This window comes from Drosophila yakuba, chromosome 2L (assembly GCF_016746365.2).
Source record: "Drosophila yakuba strain Tai18E2 chromosome 2L, Prin_Dyak_Tai18E2_2.1, whole genome shotgun sequence".
NCBI lineage: Eukaryota > Metazoa > Arthropoda > Insecta > Diptera > Drosophilidae > Drosophila > Drosophila yakuba.
The window spans coordinates 390,109-407,113 of NC_052527.2; the positions used below are offsets into that span (position 1 = coordinate 390,109).

Here is a 17,005-nt window from a genome sequence, read left to right on the forward strand (position 1 = left end):
ATATGCAAGTGAACATGAATATGACGTTGCGCTGTTTCCCGCTCGGGGAAATAGAAAATGGTATGGCTGTCAGGGGAGCTTAGTCTACCCTGAGTGGCTTAGCAGCCGTGAAACCTCGCATTTTGCAGCTGCAGCCAGCAGCCAAACATCTTAGGAACTGGCGACATCCTCAGCTGCTCAAACACTTCAGCGAGTTATGTGCCACGTTTGAGCTTCTCCATGTTGACGACTATGTAATCCCGACGTGTACCCATTTCTACAACCCACAGGTACTTAATGGGCGACGACAATCCCATCATGGCGCCCAGCAAGCTCGATCTCTGCGATGACATGGACCAGCCGATGTCGCACTACTTCATCAACTCCTCGCACAACACCTACTTGACGGGCCACCAGCTGACTGGCAAGTCGTCCGTGGAGATTTACAGGCAGTGCCTCCTGGCGGGATGCAGGTGAGTGGAGTGCGGACTTCATCCGGCTGCGGATGCGGATGGTGATACGGATGCGGGTCACTCGGCGGAATGCAGATGACGCAATTGATGTGGTCAGCTGCCGTTGCTCGAGTGCTGACCATGACCTTAATCCCAGAGTGTGTGTGTGCTGGCGTGTGTGGTGGCCTTCGGATGAGAAGCGCACACATAAAAAGCAACTCTCGATGGCATTCACTTAAAACATCAGGTGCAGTTTTCAACGCCAGAGAACTGCATTCACTGAAAAAAATCATTAAAAACGTATATAAAACCCGAGCGTAAAACATTAAATCCGTTTCCCCCCATTTAACGCAACGCATGGGTACTGTGCGCAGTTCAATTTCTTGTTAGAACATTTTTGGTTACAAAATTTAATGGCTGTGAAATACAAGAGGTATAGGGTATAAAATTTCTGAACTAAAATATATCCTTTTTATTATTCGCTCGGACTTCTTTATGTATCCAAACCAAAAGGGATGTGAACAGATTCGCACTTGAGTCTGCTCTTTTTCGCCTGTAACTGACAACGATCATGACGATGCATCACATCACAAAATTTATTGACGCAGAAGTTGTTATTTTGCTTTTATTCTCCGCTTGTATGACTGTCACATTGCATTCGGCACTTTGCGTGCGATTTACAGAGGAAAATGGGAAGTGGGAAATGGGTATGGGTGTCGTAATGCTCATGGGAAGGGGAAAATAAAACTGAAAAGTAGGAAATTGTCATTTGCTTTTACCACTTTCAACTTGAGTGTCTTCTGTCTTCCCGCTTTACTGCAGATGCGTCGAGCTTGACTTTTGGAATGGACGCACTGAGGAGCCGGTCATTGTCCACGGCTACACGTTCGTGCCCGAGATTTTCGCCAAGGACGTGCTGGAGGCCATCGCAGAGAGTGCATTTAAAACATCCGAATACCCTGTGATATTGAGCTTTGAGAATCACTGCAACCCTAGGCAACAGGTGAGAACCCACCGAGTGGAGGCTTGGGAAGACCATTGGTATCTGTTTTAGTATATCAAAAAATCTAGTAGAAGGACCATCAGTCTTTCTTATGTGTACAAGCTGCGTTCTCCATATCTGAAAACAACAAGTAGGCAAAAAAGGCAGAATTAGGAATATGCATTACTCTATTTTTGGAATCCCCTGCCATAAAAATGCATCGCCAATACCAAAGGCTAAGATCCAATTAGGAGCAAAAGTACCAAGAGGCAAAAACAGAACAAAAAGAGGGCAATAAACTCTCCTTTGGCCAGGCTAAATTGATGAACGCAGAAGGCCACAAAGTTACTTGTCCTAAAACAACAGTAGTCGAGTCGAGTCCTAACTCATCAGCCTAATCCATCACTCGGGGAAAGACAAACAAGTGACTCGGCGGTGGCACACATGTGTGGGAGCCTTGAGTCTGAAAACATTACTTAAGGAGCATGAAGGGAGTCAGGAGTCCCGGAACTTGGCGAATCTCAGAAGGCACTCGAACGGTAATTGCCGGCTGCTTAAGCCTCACGAGCGGATAATAACAAAGGCAAAGTTTTTACGGCCCGAAAGGTAAAAGCAGCCAAACAGGAGGCCAAGTACCGGCGCAGAGCCAGAAGTTTAACCATTAAAAGTAGTAATATAAACTAAATTTCCCACTGGGAGCACAGCCAGGTAACAAGGCCAGGTAGCAAACGTGCCACGTGCCAAAAACGAAACTTATGACAGTAAAGCTCTTCACATGTTGAGCATCGAATTACTCGAATTACATGACAGTGTATTTCTTCAAAATAAAACGAGTGTAGTACAAGTTTCTATCGAAGGTATGATTAATAAATATTCCTTTCAAGTGCCATTAAAAGATGTTGAGCATCGAATTACTCGAATTACATGACAGTGTATTTCTTCAAAATAAAACGAGTGTAGTACAAGTTTCTATCGAAGGTATGATTAATAAATATTCCTTTCAAGTGCCATTAAAAGATCGCTAAATAAGGCTATGCATATACAATGCTCTGAAGAATACTTAAATGTCAAACGTATGCCACGTCATTAATTTCCGCATTTTCCACTTTTGACAGGCGAAAATTGCGAACTATTGTCGCGAAATATTCGGCGATATGCTGCTCGACAAGCCGCTGGACTCGCATCCGCTGGAACCGAACATGGACTTGCCACCGCCGGCGATGCTGCGCCGCAAGATCATCATCAAGAACAAGAAGAAGCACCACCACCACCATCACCATCATCACCACAAAAAGCCGGCGCAGGTGGGCACGCCGGCAGCCAACAACAAACTGACTACAGCGAACTCAGGTGTGTTATTTAAGCTAAGCCATCCACTAAACCAAACTGTAACTCCCTCTGCGCAGCAAACACATGGCTTATGCCTAATGTGGTCTGAGCTCTGTTCGGTTTGCCGCTCGCTTTCTCTCGATTTTAAGTCTGACTCACATATGTTTCCGCATCGAAGCTTCCTGCCTTCCTGCCCTCCACCCCGCACTTCTATTCAACCCCTTGGCCTATGAAAATGCAAATGAGTTCCGCACACGCAGCAGCTGCTCGGTGTTCCCTGCAAAAGTTCAGCAGCCAGCAAGGCAGGCTGGGAATATCAAATTCGGAGCACAGTCGAGGAGTTGGGATGCGGGGTGGCGCCTAATGAACAGGATGTTTGAGTTTGCTGGCACACGGACAGCACTTGGGACTTAAAAAGCTAGGAAGCTGGGCTTCTTACAGTTCGACATCCCAGTGGATGCAGATGGTTGAGATGTTCCAATAAGATGCGTTTAATAGATAACATCGCCACATTGAGTTTGTGTCATAAAGTGCACTATAAATACTACCTGCCAATTGAGTGCTTGCAGTCTACACGCCAAATATTTAGACAAAGTTACCAGTAACCAGTTCCCAGGACGAGGCACGTCCTCCTTCCAGTTAGTAAAACTTGGCGTAGAGCATTCGAGTGGCTCCCATTGAAAGTTTCGCAACGAAATGTTGTTGATAAATTTGCCGCATGACCACTTCCACTTCCACTTCCTGTTTGCGAGCTTTGAGTTCCTGCAGGACTCATTTGCATGCGCAGCTGCACAGTTGTCGCCGTTTCGCCCGTCGCCCCCTTAGGAGCCACATCCTCCTGGCATTGGCCGGATGACATTTAGCTCATGAATTGCAAAAAGCCAATTTATAAATGCAAATTATTTCCCCCCGTCCCAGCCAAGCGGCTGCAGCTCCCAGCTGTCATCTCTCTATCCCCCGGATCCCAGCGCAGCAATTGCATCCCATTTAGAAGACCTCCCCCTCCCTTCCTTCTGGTCTATGTAATTTGATTTATACATATTTTTATTATATTCCATTAGGGCGAAACTGCAATTTAAAAGCCTGGCTTATTGCGTTGACAGGGAGGGCCGTTCGTAAATGCATATTTACACTTGAATTACTAAATAAAATATTTTTTTTTTGGTTTTATTGGCTTACAATTTATAGCGAATATGCGTAGCTGTCGGGGCAGTTTTTTTTGTCTGTACAACACTTACAAGTTTTGTTTGTATATTTTTTAGTGGATGCCAAGGCGGCGCAACAAGTCGCTCTGGCGGCCGCGCAGGAGGATGGGGGCGTGACCAGGAGCACCGCCAACGGGGACGTTGCCACGGGAACAGGAACCGGAAGTGGACACGCACCGCCGTTGCAAGTGAGTACGAGTATTGTTGCACGCCATTGAGCACAGTGATGAAAGGTCAAAGGCCACAGCGTATCTACCCATTATTGTCTTCGTGGGCGTGTCACTAGCATGCCTATAATTGCATTTAATGGCACACTCCACGTCGCATACACAGATAAAAGGATAACGGATATGGCAAGGATAGCAAGGAGTACTTTTCGGTTCCCCTGTTGACTCCGGCTGATTTGTTTTTCTGTTTGCTGTTGGCTGTTGGCCGTTGTTCTTCCTGATGATGATTGTCACCGGGCTGCTCTCTTTACGTCCGGCGTTTGCATACGCAATAATCATGTTGACAGTACGGGAAAGAGGCAAAAGGCCACTGATGCACTGCTAAAAAGTAGGGCTTCGAACTGATTGACACACCGCACTACATCGTACTTTTGAGAAATCCAAGCTCTCGTAATTTTTCTGAGTGCATGTGTGCTCCACAAAAAGTTCTAAATGAATGTGTGCATGGAAATGAATGAAATGGAGTGGATTTGGCTGGCAATGGAAATGTATGCGGTTGGTTGCCTGATGACCACTGACAGTCAACGAACTGCGCACTGTGGATCCTCGATGTGGACATGTCCGTCCATGTCCGGACAGAGGGAAAACGACACGATATGGCCACTAATCAAAAGTCACCCGGACCATTAGTATCGCAGGCAGTAATCAAAACTGGAGCCACGTGGGAATCCCCCGGAACTTGGGCGGAGTACAAAGCCATACTAACTTGGCTAAATAGTTGCACCCTTATGCATTTTAATTTCATTTGCCTGTCTGCTAATAGTGCAGTGTTATAATTAATGATTTTTTGCTGTGTCTGTTTTGTTGGCTGTGGAGTAATGGCCGTACTGCATAATAAATGCCGTATGGGAAGCATCAGCTAATGGAAGTTAAGCTTCCGTTGTTCACATGGTGGACATTTACATTTTGGGAAGCGCGGTATGCTGTGCCTTTCGCCCTCATTAGCCGCTAGGGATTCGCCAGGATTCACCAGGGTTCTGGTCCTCGAGCAGGCGCACATTATGCGCACTTCCTTTGGCCGCCGGATTGGGGCTTTTATAAATCGATTTCGTAGTGACGTGGTTCCGGCTGGACAATGGGTAAGGGGAGGATTAAGCCGCAACCGCAGACCGCCATGTGCTAGTTGCTCTCATGTCGTAAACTTTATGCAATGCCCAGCAATGCATTGTATACTTCCCCTTTTCGCCATTTCTCGCCATGAAGGGAACACAATCTGTGCAATTTTCTTCGCATTATCTGCACACAAAGAAAAAGTATTTGTGGCTGGTAATCTAGGAAGATGTGTGACTATATCATTTCTTGAAGAAAATCCATCTTCTGGTCGAAAGTCCTATAAAAAATTTGTAACATGAAAGAGTGTCTATACGGAACACCAATATATTTTCACTGTGCACAAAAATAAGGAGAGTAAGCAGGATCTCTGGCAGCTACAACAGCTTAACATATAATAATGGGTCTCATATTCCATCTTCACTGCTCGTATGTGGCTCGTTGTGGTCCCTTTTGGGACCAGCAATGCAATGACATGCAATTTAATAGTTTCACCATGGGGTCCCACACTGCGTATACGTAATATGTAACCGGGTAACTGCTGTTGGTGACCTCAGGATTAACCACCCGCATAACTAACAACCCTTTTATCTTTCTTATCTCCCACCACAGCAAATCCGCCAGAGCTCCAAAGACAGCACTGGATCCTCTGATTCGGACAGCTCCTCGGAGGATGAATCCCTGCCCAACACCACGCCCAATTTGCCCAGCGGCAACGAACCTCCGCCGGAAAAGGCTCAGAAGGAAACGGAGGCTGGGGCAGAGATTTCAGCCTTGGTCAACTATGTTCAACCTATCCATTTTAGCTCCTTTGAAAATGCGGAAAGTAAGTAACCTTTGTTTTTTGCTGATAATTAATTAATTTTCTGTACCCGATCTTTTAGAAAAGAATCGCTGCTACGAAATGTCTTCGTTCGATGAGAAACAGGCAACGACACTGTTGAAGGAGCGACCGATTGAGTTTGTGAACTACAACAAGCACCAGTTATCTCGAGTCTATCCGGCGGGAACTCGCTTCGATAGCTCCAACTTTATGCCGCAGTTGTTCTGGAATGCCGGATGTCAGCTCGTGGCACTCAACTTCCAAACCCTCGATCTTGCCATGCAACTCAACTTGGGGATCTTCGAGTACAACGCTCGTTCCGGTTATCTACTCAAGCCGGAGTTTATGCGCCGCTCAGATCGCAGACTGGATCCCTTCGCAGAGAGCACTGTGGATGGCATCATAGCAGGCACAGTATCGATCACGGTTTTATCGGGACAGTTTCTCACGGATAAGAGGGCGAACACTTTTGTGGAAGTGGACATGTACGGCTTGCCAGCGGACACTGTGAGAAAGAAGTTCCGCACCAAGACAGTCCGGGACAATGGAATGAATCCACTTTACGACGAGGAGCCGTTTGTGTTTAAGAAGGTGGTTCTGCCTGAGCTGGCGAGCATTCGAATCGCCGCATATGAGGAGGGTGGCAAACTCATTGGTCACCGCGTTTTGCCCGTAATCGGTCTCTGTCCGGGCTACCGACATGTGAATCTCCGATCCGAAGTGGGTCAACCAATAGCCCTGGCATCCCTTTTCCTGTGCGTGGTGGTCAAGGATTATGTGCCCGACGATCTCTCCAATTTCGCAGAGGCGCTAGCGAACCCTATTAAATACCAAAGTGAGCTGGAGAAGCGCGATATTCAACTGTCTGTTCTGACCGACGAGGCCGAAGCGCTGGGCAATGCGGACGAGGATCTGTCCAAGTCGTGTGAGTAAACTGCACTAGCTGTTAAGCGTAGCTCCACTTACCCACTTCGAATTGCGATTTTAATTTACCTACTTTTCTTTCTACTTTTCTTTTTGGTAACGTTTCATATAACTTTCGGTTGTACTTTTGGATTTTCGGATTTGGTTAAACCAACACCACAAACACTACCCAACCCACAACCCACTACCCACCACCACCCATACTCCCACACTCAAAACGGTTGACGGACACACAAACTGCACAACCTCTAAACCTTTTCCCCTGCCCACCCGATCTGCTCGATTCTGTCTGATCCTCCAGTCGTTTTCGTCCAAGTAGGTGGCCAGAAAAAGGAGCTGCGTCCGGTTGAATCGCTAGCGACTTCGCCCAAGCACAGGGCGAGTATCTCGGCTGCTGCGGCAATGAGTGTGGACGTTACCGTGGATCGGACCGATGGCGGAAGGGGAGAGGATAGCGTCTCCATCGTGGCACCCTCAATTCAGCATCAGCACTCCCTGGACCAGTCCGTAAGCACCTCCATCCGCCAGGTGGAGTCTTCGCAGTTTGATGTGGATCTTGTGTTGGCGGAGCCGCTGGAGAAGATATTGGATCACAAGTCCGTCAAGGAAAAGCGTCTCGAGATGGAGAAGAAGCTGGAGTCGCTGCGAAAGAAGCATGACAAGGAAAAGGTCAAGATCGCTGGCCAGAAATCCAGTCCGCTGGAGGGCAAGAAGCCGAAGTTTGCCATCACGAATAAGCTGGTGAAACGGCTAAGCAACAAGAGTCTGTAAGTGTTTGGGCGGGGCGTTAATCAGTGGGCGTGGCACTGCCAGATGACGCCATTGAAATTAGTAATTGTCTCTCTCCGCACAGCGAGCCCGGCATAGAGATCCCCGCCTGCCCTCTGGATCTAGGCGATAGCAGCGAGGAGAGCGCAGCCGCGGACGCCGGCGAGGACTTAGCCGGCGGGAGCAGCAGCCTGGATGGCAGAACACAGGAGTCGCGACTGCGCAGTGCCTGCCGGGAGTACACGTCCCAGTACCGGGAGCTGCAGGAGAAGTACCACGAAGCTATTTACAGTGCTGCCGAGAAGGTGCTAAAGACATCGCAAACTGGTCAAACAAAGCAGCTGAAGGCATCGCTGGACAAGGTCACTGGAGAGGTGATGCACCAGCTGCAGGAGGCGCGCCGCAACGAGGTCAAGAATCTGGCCACCGTGCACCGGGATCGAGATGAACTGATCAGGTGGCTTGTGTATTTCCTCGCCTCTTCAACTTTTGCTAATCATTTGGGTTCTTTTTCTGGCAGAATGAAACGCGAGGTGGCAAGCTCCGTTGTGGAACGTGGCGTAGCAGAACGCGTGCGGCTGAAGCAGACCTTCGACCGGCGAACGGATGAACTCCAGAAGCAGCACGACTCAGTGCGCAATTCCCTGGCAGAACACCGCTCCAAGGTAAGTTCATGTAATCGATTCGATCAGCATATTAATCGACTTGTTTTCCACACACTTCCAGGCTCGTCAAATTCTCGACAAGGAGGCCGAATCGCGAAGCTGTGTTTCCAGCAGTGGCTTCTTGGTGCTCTTCCATGGACCGCACCACCACGGCTGCTCGGGCTCCGGTTCGTCAGCCCTCTCAGGCAATAATCTCACTCTAAATCTGGACGCGGGTGCTGCCGGTAGTCATTCGGCCATTTCGCCAGCAAGGTCGCACAACAGCATCGCCGCAGCGGCCGAGATGAAGACGTAAATGGGCCACGCCCGTTAAGGTTTTTCTCCCCGCCCAAATTATCCCTAGGATTAATTGTGGTTCAACAGTTGTTAGTCTTCAGTATTTACAGCAGAAACATAGAAATGAAAAGTCTTCGTAGAATATAAGCAGTGGAGGAGTAGTCCCTATCCTCCCACACCTATTTCATGGGAACTGACCTCGATTAGACCTTAGGACCCTTGAGCCTAGGCATTGTAAATCCCACTGCTAAGGGGAATCCAAGCAAAACGCGTTTTCTAACTGAACAAACTAGATGTAAATCTATTGCATGTATGATGTACTTGTAGTGTAATTGTCGACGTATCCGTACTTTACAGTACTCCATCTGTATACTGTGACGGTGTATTTCTATGGTGTTAATGGAGGTCGAGCCATCACACCCCCGTCAAACCGTACGGTTTCTTCCTATTCGAACTTCGCTGAAACTCTGAGTGTCTAATTAAGCAAACAAATGTAACAGAAGCAGAAAATAAGTATAATTTATTTGTCTATACGAAGGAGACCGAGTGCTCCATTTATCTAATGCTAATTGTGGTTGTGTGTACTTTACATCAGTTTTAATCGATATAATTTATACAATTAGTTTAAGGCTCTCACACAAACTGTGGATTGAATCTCGTGCGCACACAAGGCAGATGCTAAAGCGGATGCCGGAGCACAAGTCTAGGCCAACAATTAGTCATTTGTTTTCGGTTGGTTGCTATTTATTCTTGATTTAGTCAATATTCTAATGTTTACCTAGTCGTTTCAAAGCTCCAATAAAATTCTATACGGATTGTTTTTCCCACTTACATCTCCTATTTTTCTTTGCACCAAATTACCCCAATGCATACACACACACGCACAGACGGCGTCGCACACAACCTACAACACCAAAAATAACAAAAAACGAACGGCGATTCTGCAGTTTGCGGGGTCCAACATACCAATTTTGGTAACCCCGAAACTGCCGAAATGCGACCACTTTCTCAAGACAATCAAACAATAAAATATGCAAATTTATTGAGTGTACTTAACCTATGTTGTAGACCAGACACCACTCCTTAGGTAATCAAACGAAGAAATAAGAAAATATTCAAATAAACCTAAGCTGCCTTGTAACAAAATCCAAAATTCAAACATAGCCCACAACATACATATGAGTACGTAATCTAAACGAACACTGAACACTATGAGAGTAATCAAAACAATGTTGAAAATACATTTCACTGGACGGCAGAACCACCTTAAATGTTGTAATTCCCATAATTCTTACTCAAGAACCGACTCATGATCTTCCTCAATCTGTATCGCTCGCAGTTGGTCCCCTTACTCCCGATTGATGTTGTAATTTTTGATGTGCGTGTTTCGTAGATTTCGTATAACGAATGTTCCACAAGATACGATATATTCACATAGCAAACAAGCAATATCCAGAGTATGGTATCTAGCTGCTGACAGTATGTACGTGTGTGTTTCTCCGGTTGTCTATTGTCTATCTCACTCGGTGTCTATCTCTGTGTAATTGTGCAATTGGCTTAACTTATCCAATACAGCAGCATTAACATTGTAGCAACTCAGCAGAAAATAAAATAGTTTTGGTGTTGTACGTATGTAAGCATTACTCGATCGACTGTATCTCTGCATCCGTATCTGTGTGCTGTCGATGTTTTTCGCTATCCCCACCTTTGATGTAGTAGTTACTTTGTTATCCGCAGACTATCATTTGCATGCCACCCAACCCACCTCGAAACCCGAGATCCCCAAAACCCCACTACAAAAACAGGCTTTAATAGATGTTCGTTGTTTGCGTGTGTTTGTTAAACTAAGTTAACGATAATGTCATAAACTTATACGAAAATGAAATTTAAATTGAAAAGCAAAATCGGTGTCAAACACCAGAAAACCGAAGGACAGCATAAGATTTCGAAGGAAAAATGAATAAACAAGTGAAAACAGAGAAAATTTAGGCCATTGCGGATGGAGCTGAATATATTTCGAGCAGAGCAACTAACGAATTTGTTGTTGCCTATAACATAATCTAGTTAAATAAATGTTTAGACTTACCCTAGCGTTATACATAAATCTACATAAATATTGAGGAACCGAACCCCATTGTTGCAATAATATTGCCAAGGCACATATAAAATGTTTACCGAATCTAAACTCTTGATGTTAGCAAGAACCTAAGATAAAGTTTTCTTAAGGATAGTAAAATGAACCCAAAAATTATAATACACTAATATTGAAAAGAATTGTTCCTGTATTTAGTCAGATTTCTCGGTAATGTTTCCATTTTAATGTGATTGATATTTGTTGTTCGAGATCATAGAAAAACAAAAACGTTCTACAAGTGGGCTTTAAAACTAGGTCCACCGAACTTTTCATGCATCGCATATTAGAACAACGCCTTTAACGTTTGAGGAGTTGTGGATTCTCGATTTCAACATAAGATCCACTGCTGCATACTTTCGGAGTGACACCTTCGCAGTTTGGGAAGCACTCCGCCAAATACGTAAAAATGTTCTTTGTCGATCAAAACTTTTAACTGATATCACAAATTAAATAATGAATCAGTGATTCGATTTTCGCGACTAGATTTTTGGTCAAAATACACAAACAGTGCTAAAATGGAGTTCATTAGTTAATGATTGATGACAAGAGCAATCCCATAAAATCTATCCACATTGTTGTTGTGATCCGCAGAAAACCCAAAATAAACGTTAAACAAGAAAAATTAATTGTTCTAATTTTTTAAAATCTTCTTATTTCTAGTATATAAAGAAAACTTTAAGCCTTACATCTAGGCATTCCGATATGGTAAACTTGGTAAAAAAAAATGTAAATTGAGTAAAATTTGGAGTTACACAAAAACAATTAACACCGCCAACGTAGTCGGAAGAAAACCCAATTACAAGTTAACTATTACTATAAAGCTTAAGATTCTGAAACTTACAAAGGCACCATGGACAGACTTATTTTGTTGGCTGAATCAAAGCATTTGAACAAATACAAGGCTTAGCAGTGATCCTACAGCCATGCCACAGCTCAAAGCAGCTGCCATTATCGACGAAGCCAGCTCCTTTTCATGCTGCTTAACGCTTTTAGGCGCCATTATGAGTAGAATGTTGGTGAAATATCCGTTGGACAAGGCAAACATCACCATCATCGCTATGAAAGAATAGTCGTGTTTTACCAAAACTGGCAGAAAGTTGTGTTCGCTGGAGTTTGAGCACAGGAAAAACGGAACAAACGCCATGCGCACTACAATAAATAGTAGCGAAGTGTTCTGGTTTGTTGGTCGCTCCAGCCAGCCAGCAAACAGACGACCAAAATAGTCTCCGCAGTTAAATATCAAGTAGTTGACGACGGGCAGATAGTAAACATCTGTAAAAAATATGTAATATATATAACTCACGACCGAAAAGAACAAGTTTTCTGTTTACCTGTCCACTCGCTGTGGCCGTACTCAGACTGCATGAGCACTGTAACTGCCGGATAAACAGACAGTGTCGTGGTGTACAGAAGCGCTAGGGAAATGGCATGCAGATAGATCTTCGACATGACCTGGCGCAAAATGGGCTCGAGCGGCAAACCTTCAGCTCTTTCATTCCGGTCGTGCGAGGGCACTGCGCGGATGATCTTGTACTTGTCCCCACCTTCGAGATAATACCGAAAGAAGGGCTGTCGAGCCAGGATTACGTAACACACAATGCAGAGCAGGATGAGCACTCCTCCCACAATGAAAAAGATGAATGCTGTGGTGTTGGGACCCGTGTCGAATGCAAGCACAAGAATGAAGGCCAGGGCGGTGAGAATACCGCCAAGAGCCTGTCCGCTAACCACAGCGGTGATGAACTCGGAGGGAAATAGTCCTGCGACTCCGTAAAGGGCTCCCGACATTGTAGCCGCAGATACTGCATCAAATAAATATTAAAGAAGCACTCAGTGAATAGTTCAAGGTACCCACTATTTAGCAGCACCACAATGATGAGCGTGATTAGGAAGAACTGTTCCTGCCACGTGTCCGTGTTGACCTCCACAAAGCCAGTTGTAACCCCGAAAAGGATGAGGATCATCCACAGCGTTCCCAACATCTTGGTGCGCAGGGACACAAGGTGTCCGTAAATGGCGTTTAGCAGCAGAAAGGCAGTTCCGGAAATAGTGGCCGTGAGGGCCAAGTCGCAGGTGAAACTCTTCTGCAGCGGGGTGAGCTCTTCGTCCAGATCTGTGTTATTAATCGATGCATTTCGGAACTTGTACTTCCAGTACTGAAAGAGAAGCAGACGCGGTTAAAGCTTGAGTCAGCGGAAAACAAAGAAAATCGGAAAGAGAGTTATCGTCTCAGTGTGGGTCGTAAAAAGACGACGACAAAGCTGATAAGCAGCACGCCTTAGAATTGCGCTTGGCCCAGTTGTTCAGCTGTATGAAAATTATATGTCCGAAGTTCAGTTAAATTGACTAGGATGCGGGTGCGGAAATTTCCACTCGTAGCACTCACATCTTCCGCAGTCACAAAGAAGTTCCACGGGGTCATGGTGCCAATGCCCAGCAGGTAGAACACGAGATAGGTGAATAGTCGTCCACTGGCGGGTTCGTTGGACACCAAAACTACTTCGTCCTGATGGCGCTCCAAGAGGCATCGCTCATCCGCCTGGTGGTCCTGCGGACGGAAGGCGGGAACGAAGCTGCCCTCCGTGCCCAGAATCTCGTCATCCTCGTCCTGGGCGTCCACCAGTCGTCGTGTGTCACTGGTGCCTGGCATTGCCACTGAAGTCCACTATTGTTCTCTGCGCAGTCCTTGGTATTCATCAATTTAATACGCCTCCAAGGGAGTGCTGCAATTTTATTCAAAGCAGCAGAGAAGTAATCGATGTTACTGAATCTGCTGTAGCTTAGTTATGTGCATATCGTTCACCATGGACAAACTGCGTAACATAAACGAATAATTGGTAAACAACAAAACAAAATATTACACAAAGTTATCGATGGTTAATCGACATGAATCGATGACATGAGTATATCTAATAAGTCGCACTAACGCCACAAGACCATTAAAACAAGTTGGCAGCCCTTGGCGCGAAATGTGATGGGATTCAAACGAGATTTCACTTTTTCTTTGTCTCTCTATTTTCGGGGGCTGTGTAATTGGATTTCATTTGCCAAACGAGCAGAGCATCTACCTCAAATCGTAATTTAATTGCCAGCCAGAGCATCTACACTAAAAACACCAATAACAAGCAGCCCCTAGAGCTGATGATGAATGAATGCAATTTGTATTTAATCAATAAGCACGCCCCGCAGTGTTTTAAATCAGCGCACAGCTTCGGTTTACGGCTTAGCGCCATTCGCAGGATGCGATCCGCCCTCCATCCCTCGCCCATCGATCGGTTGGGAAATTTTAATTGGATTTGCATTCGCGATCGTCCCGAAACCGGTTAACACATGCTCCATCCCTCTGGACATTCGTTTCCTGACCCCCTCACTGGCCGGGACATAAATTTATTTTTAATTTACTTATGCGCGAATTTCCGATCTCTGCCCTGCGGTTGTTTGATTTGCGAATTAAACTGGAGGGGGTCTTGCAAGACGAGCATCCTCGTTAGCGCAGTGGCCCAGGCGAATGGAGGTGCAAGGATCGGGGCTGCTCTTCCGCCTTCGATTGTCATCGCCGGGCTTGCAAATTAGATTAGTTCATAATGATCGCGAGGGGGTTTCGCATCCCAGCGAGAGGCGTGTCATCTCATTAATTCCGTAAAAATGCTGCCCCCACTCCACGAGCCCAATCAATCTCCCGATGAGATTCTGATTCCCCTGCGCAGGCCACACACTCAGCCTCGGTCGGCTGGCAATTTAAAAATCACATTAAATTAGTCAGCAAGAAATCACCACAACGAAACCATCAACAAATCATCTCAAATTAAATTCATTCACAGAGTGGAAGTGGATGGGGATGTGTATGGGGATATGGATGGCGATGGGTATGTTGATGTGGATGGGCTGATGGTATGATGCTCTGATGAGTAGCCAGTCGGCTTTAGCAACTCATCTCCCATTCATGCCAACGGGTAGCACTACGAGATCGAGACTTGGCTCACTCGCTCACTGGCAGACTTGGCAATTAATAAAAATGTAAATTCAATTAAATTTATATGACAGCTGGCTGTCAGAAGAGCTCAAATTAAAAATTACTAACAAGACCTGTTCCACGCTCGCTGTTCCTGAGCTCGCCGTACTTTCCCGTGTCCAGAAGAGCTACTCGACGAAAAGCCTCGGGTGCAGGCCACGCTTAATTAAAAATCCAACAACTCCAACTAGCAGACGAAGACGATGAAGATTGGGCTGCGGATATGGGTTCCATTCGCCCTCTCTGCATGCTCCACACTCCAGTGCCGGGCAAATCTCATTTGCCGGACTTCAATTTGAGTGACGTCCTCCGACCACCCGAGGTGCTCTGGATCTGGATCTGGTCTCCTCCAAAAGATCTCTGGCTTTTCGGGTAGCCAAGTGGCAGTTGGCTGGAATGCTTGACAGCCGCCGTTTAGCAGGAAAGCTGACGAAGGCGAGACATTTGGATACATCCACTTGATATTTACAATGTCATCGCAAAAATAAACAATACTTAAAAATTGATTTATCTCGCCTTCACAAATATTTAAAGCTTTAACTTGTAGGAACACTCCAATATATTTTGCACTTCTAATAGGTTTCTTAGCCTACAGCAACCGTGTGTTTTGCCTCATCTCCAATGGGTGGATCACCCACAAAGAAGATCAGAGGATTTCGCTAATAGCGGGAGCCCTGCCCAAAGATTTCAGTTCCGAACCGGCAGTGCAGAAGGACCGCCTAGTAATTAATAAATTAAAAACAAACCAACACGCACATGACATCGATGCTGAAGAAGCGGGAGGAAGCAGAAAATTAGCTGAGAGGTAAAATTAGGCGGGCCCAAGGATAATCAAATGCTGATTTATGGCAATTTGCAGCCAACTCTGGGTCTCCCCGGGAAACCTCCTTCGCTCCAACTTCCGGTGCCAGAAATTAACGAACGTCAGCTGTGTGAGGTCCTGGCGCTCCGACTGACCCTTTCCAGGTTCCATGTTCCAGGTTCTGCTGCCTTCGTGTGTGTGTGAAAATTAGTAGCTAATTTGGCTTGTCATCATTATTGTGTGTTGTGCAAACATTTGTCCGTCTGGCTGACGTGGAGAGAGGTTCGCTGGATGGGATCCGGTGGAACCGTCGGCAAAACTGAAGAGCTCCAAGCCAAACAAGCGGAGCATGACTGGGCATGGGCTTTGCTGTAGGTAGCCACTCCCCTTCCGCCTCTCAGGGGGTTCACATGGACTTGGTGGGTAATTAATTGAATTCCATGGCATTTACATGGGAGTAGAATGATCGCAAATGAGACCAGCCAACCAAGATCTCCTAACCATTAAAATCAATCAGAGAAATTCTGTTCATAGGGAAATATGAATATGAACAGTAAAGTTGAAACACAGCGTGCAAAAAGCTTAAGTAATTAAACGTAAAACAGAAAAGCTTTTATTTTTAACATGTTGTATAAACAGGACAAGTGGAAAACACTAAAAAAAATTCAGATACGGCGAAATGAGCCGGTGTTCATTCTGTGTAGACGAGTGTTTGCAAGTAATTAAGCGTTTTAGACGCAGCCAAGCGTGGTCCACATTCATTGCCGTATTCAAGAAGCTAACAATCTTGTGAGCTGTCCAATTAATAGCGGCATTCTGCATATTCATGATCCGTTCGATCAATAATTGTCGATCGCTGAGATATACCCACGCCCTACGCAAAGCGGTATCTTTGGGGGCGTGTCCCGGTATTAAACGTTATTCAAAATTATGCAAATGAGGCGATCATGTCAAAATGATTAAGTCTTGAATGCTGCGAGACAGCCAAGGAAGAGAGTCCAAACGAAAGACTTAGGCAACGAACTCGTTTTGCCCAAAAAAGAAGAAGGAGGGAATTAGACAGGCGGGGGGGTGAACACTGCCGTAAATTAATTCATAATTCGCATTCAAACGGTTAATGCTAATCAAATTAATTAAAAAGCCGCCTAAGCAATAGTTCGTATTTTCGGCATGATTAATGAGGCAAGGCCCCTGATTTCAGCTCTTGGGCAGTTAGCAAATTTCATTCGCGATTTTTGGCTAAATATATGCTTCGAATTCGTTTCCGCCCCGGTTCAAGTTCAATGACAGCCAGCAAAATCCGAAAACCAGCGAAAAGGTTACTCTAATCAAGTGTCTGACCTTAAGCGAACCTTTTTGCTGCATAATGCAGCAAAT

The 17,005-nt window shown here is 45.7% G+C and overlaps 2 protein-coding genes across 9 annotated transcripts in view; one reads left to right on the plus strand and one right to left on the minus strand.

The window, feature by feature from the left end:
• The window catches only part of LOC6526290 (1-phosphatidylinositol 4,5-bisphosphate phosphodiesterase classes I and II), a 42,136-nt gene extending 32,625 nt beyond the window's left edge, over positions 1-9,511 (plus strand). For 2 of the 7 annotated variants that reach the window (XM_015197890.3, XM_002087376.3), the window contains exons 8-17: positions 270-452; positions 1,254-1,434; positions 2,529-2,763; positions 4,005-4,135; positions 5,837-6,050; positions 6,109-6,972; positions 7,273-7,738; positions 7,804-8,196; positions 8,260-8,404; positions 8,466-9,511. In XM_015197890.3, coding sequence (XP_015053376.1) covers positions 270-452; positions 1,254-1,434; positions 2,529-2,763; positions 4,005-4,135; positions 5,837-6,050; positions 6,109-6,972; positions 7,273-7,738; positions 7,804-8,196; positions 8,260-8,404; positions 8,466-8,699 — 3,046 coding nt within the window. In that variant the 3' untranslated portion in view covers positions 8,700-9,511. The remainder of the gene's footprint in view (positions 1-269; positions 453-1,253; positions 1,435-2,528; positions 2,764-4,004; positions 4,136-5,836; positions 6,051-6,108; positions 6,973-7,272; positions 7,739-7,803; positions 8,197-8,259; positions 8,405-8,465) is intronic. The other 5 variants (XM_039371104.1, XM_039371102.1, XM_039371105.1 and 2 more) reach the window with 5 other exon arrangements.
• Positions 9,512-11,436: 1,925 nt separating this feature from the next.
• LOC6526295 (equilibrative nucleoside transporter 1) lies at positions 11,437-13,694 on the minus strand. Of its 2 annotated transcripts, XM_015197860.3 has the most exons (5): positions 13,618-13,694; positions 13,201-13,537; positions 12,670-12,970; positions 12,146-12,616; positions 11,437-12,086 (listed from the first exon to the last, which is right to left on the minus strand). In XM_015197860.3, the coding sequence occupies exons 2-5, from the start codon at positions 13,462-13,464 to the stop codon at positions 11,692-11,694; spliced, it is 1,431 nt and encodes a 476-aa protein (XP_015053346.1). In that variant the 5' UTR covers positions 13,465-13,537; positions 13,618-13,694; the 3' UTR covers positions 11,437-11,691. The 2 variants fall into 2 exon arrangements, with proteins under 2 accessions (XP_015053346.1, XP_002087417.1); XM_002087381.4 differs by having other exon boundaries at positions 13,201-13,673.
• Between the last annotated feature and the right edge of the window lie 3,311 nt (positions 13,695-17,005).

Bases quoted from the DNA above. Each gene is read 5' to 3' on its own strand.
- LOC6526295 (XM_015197860.3), bottom strand. From the start codon at position 13,464: ATGCCAGGCACCAGTGACACACGACGACTGGTGGACGCCCAGGACGAG. The intron at 12,971-13,200 runs GTGAGTGCTACG...CTTCTCTTTCAG, and splicing joins TCTTTGTGACTGCGGAAGAT to TACTGGAAGTACAAGTTCCG. The intron at 12,617-12,669 runs GTGGGTACCTTG...TATTTGATGCAG, and splicing joins CATTGTGGTGCTGCTAAATA to TATCTGCGGCTACAATGTCG.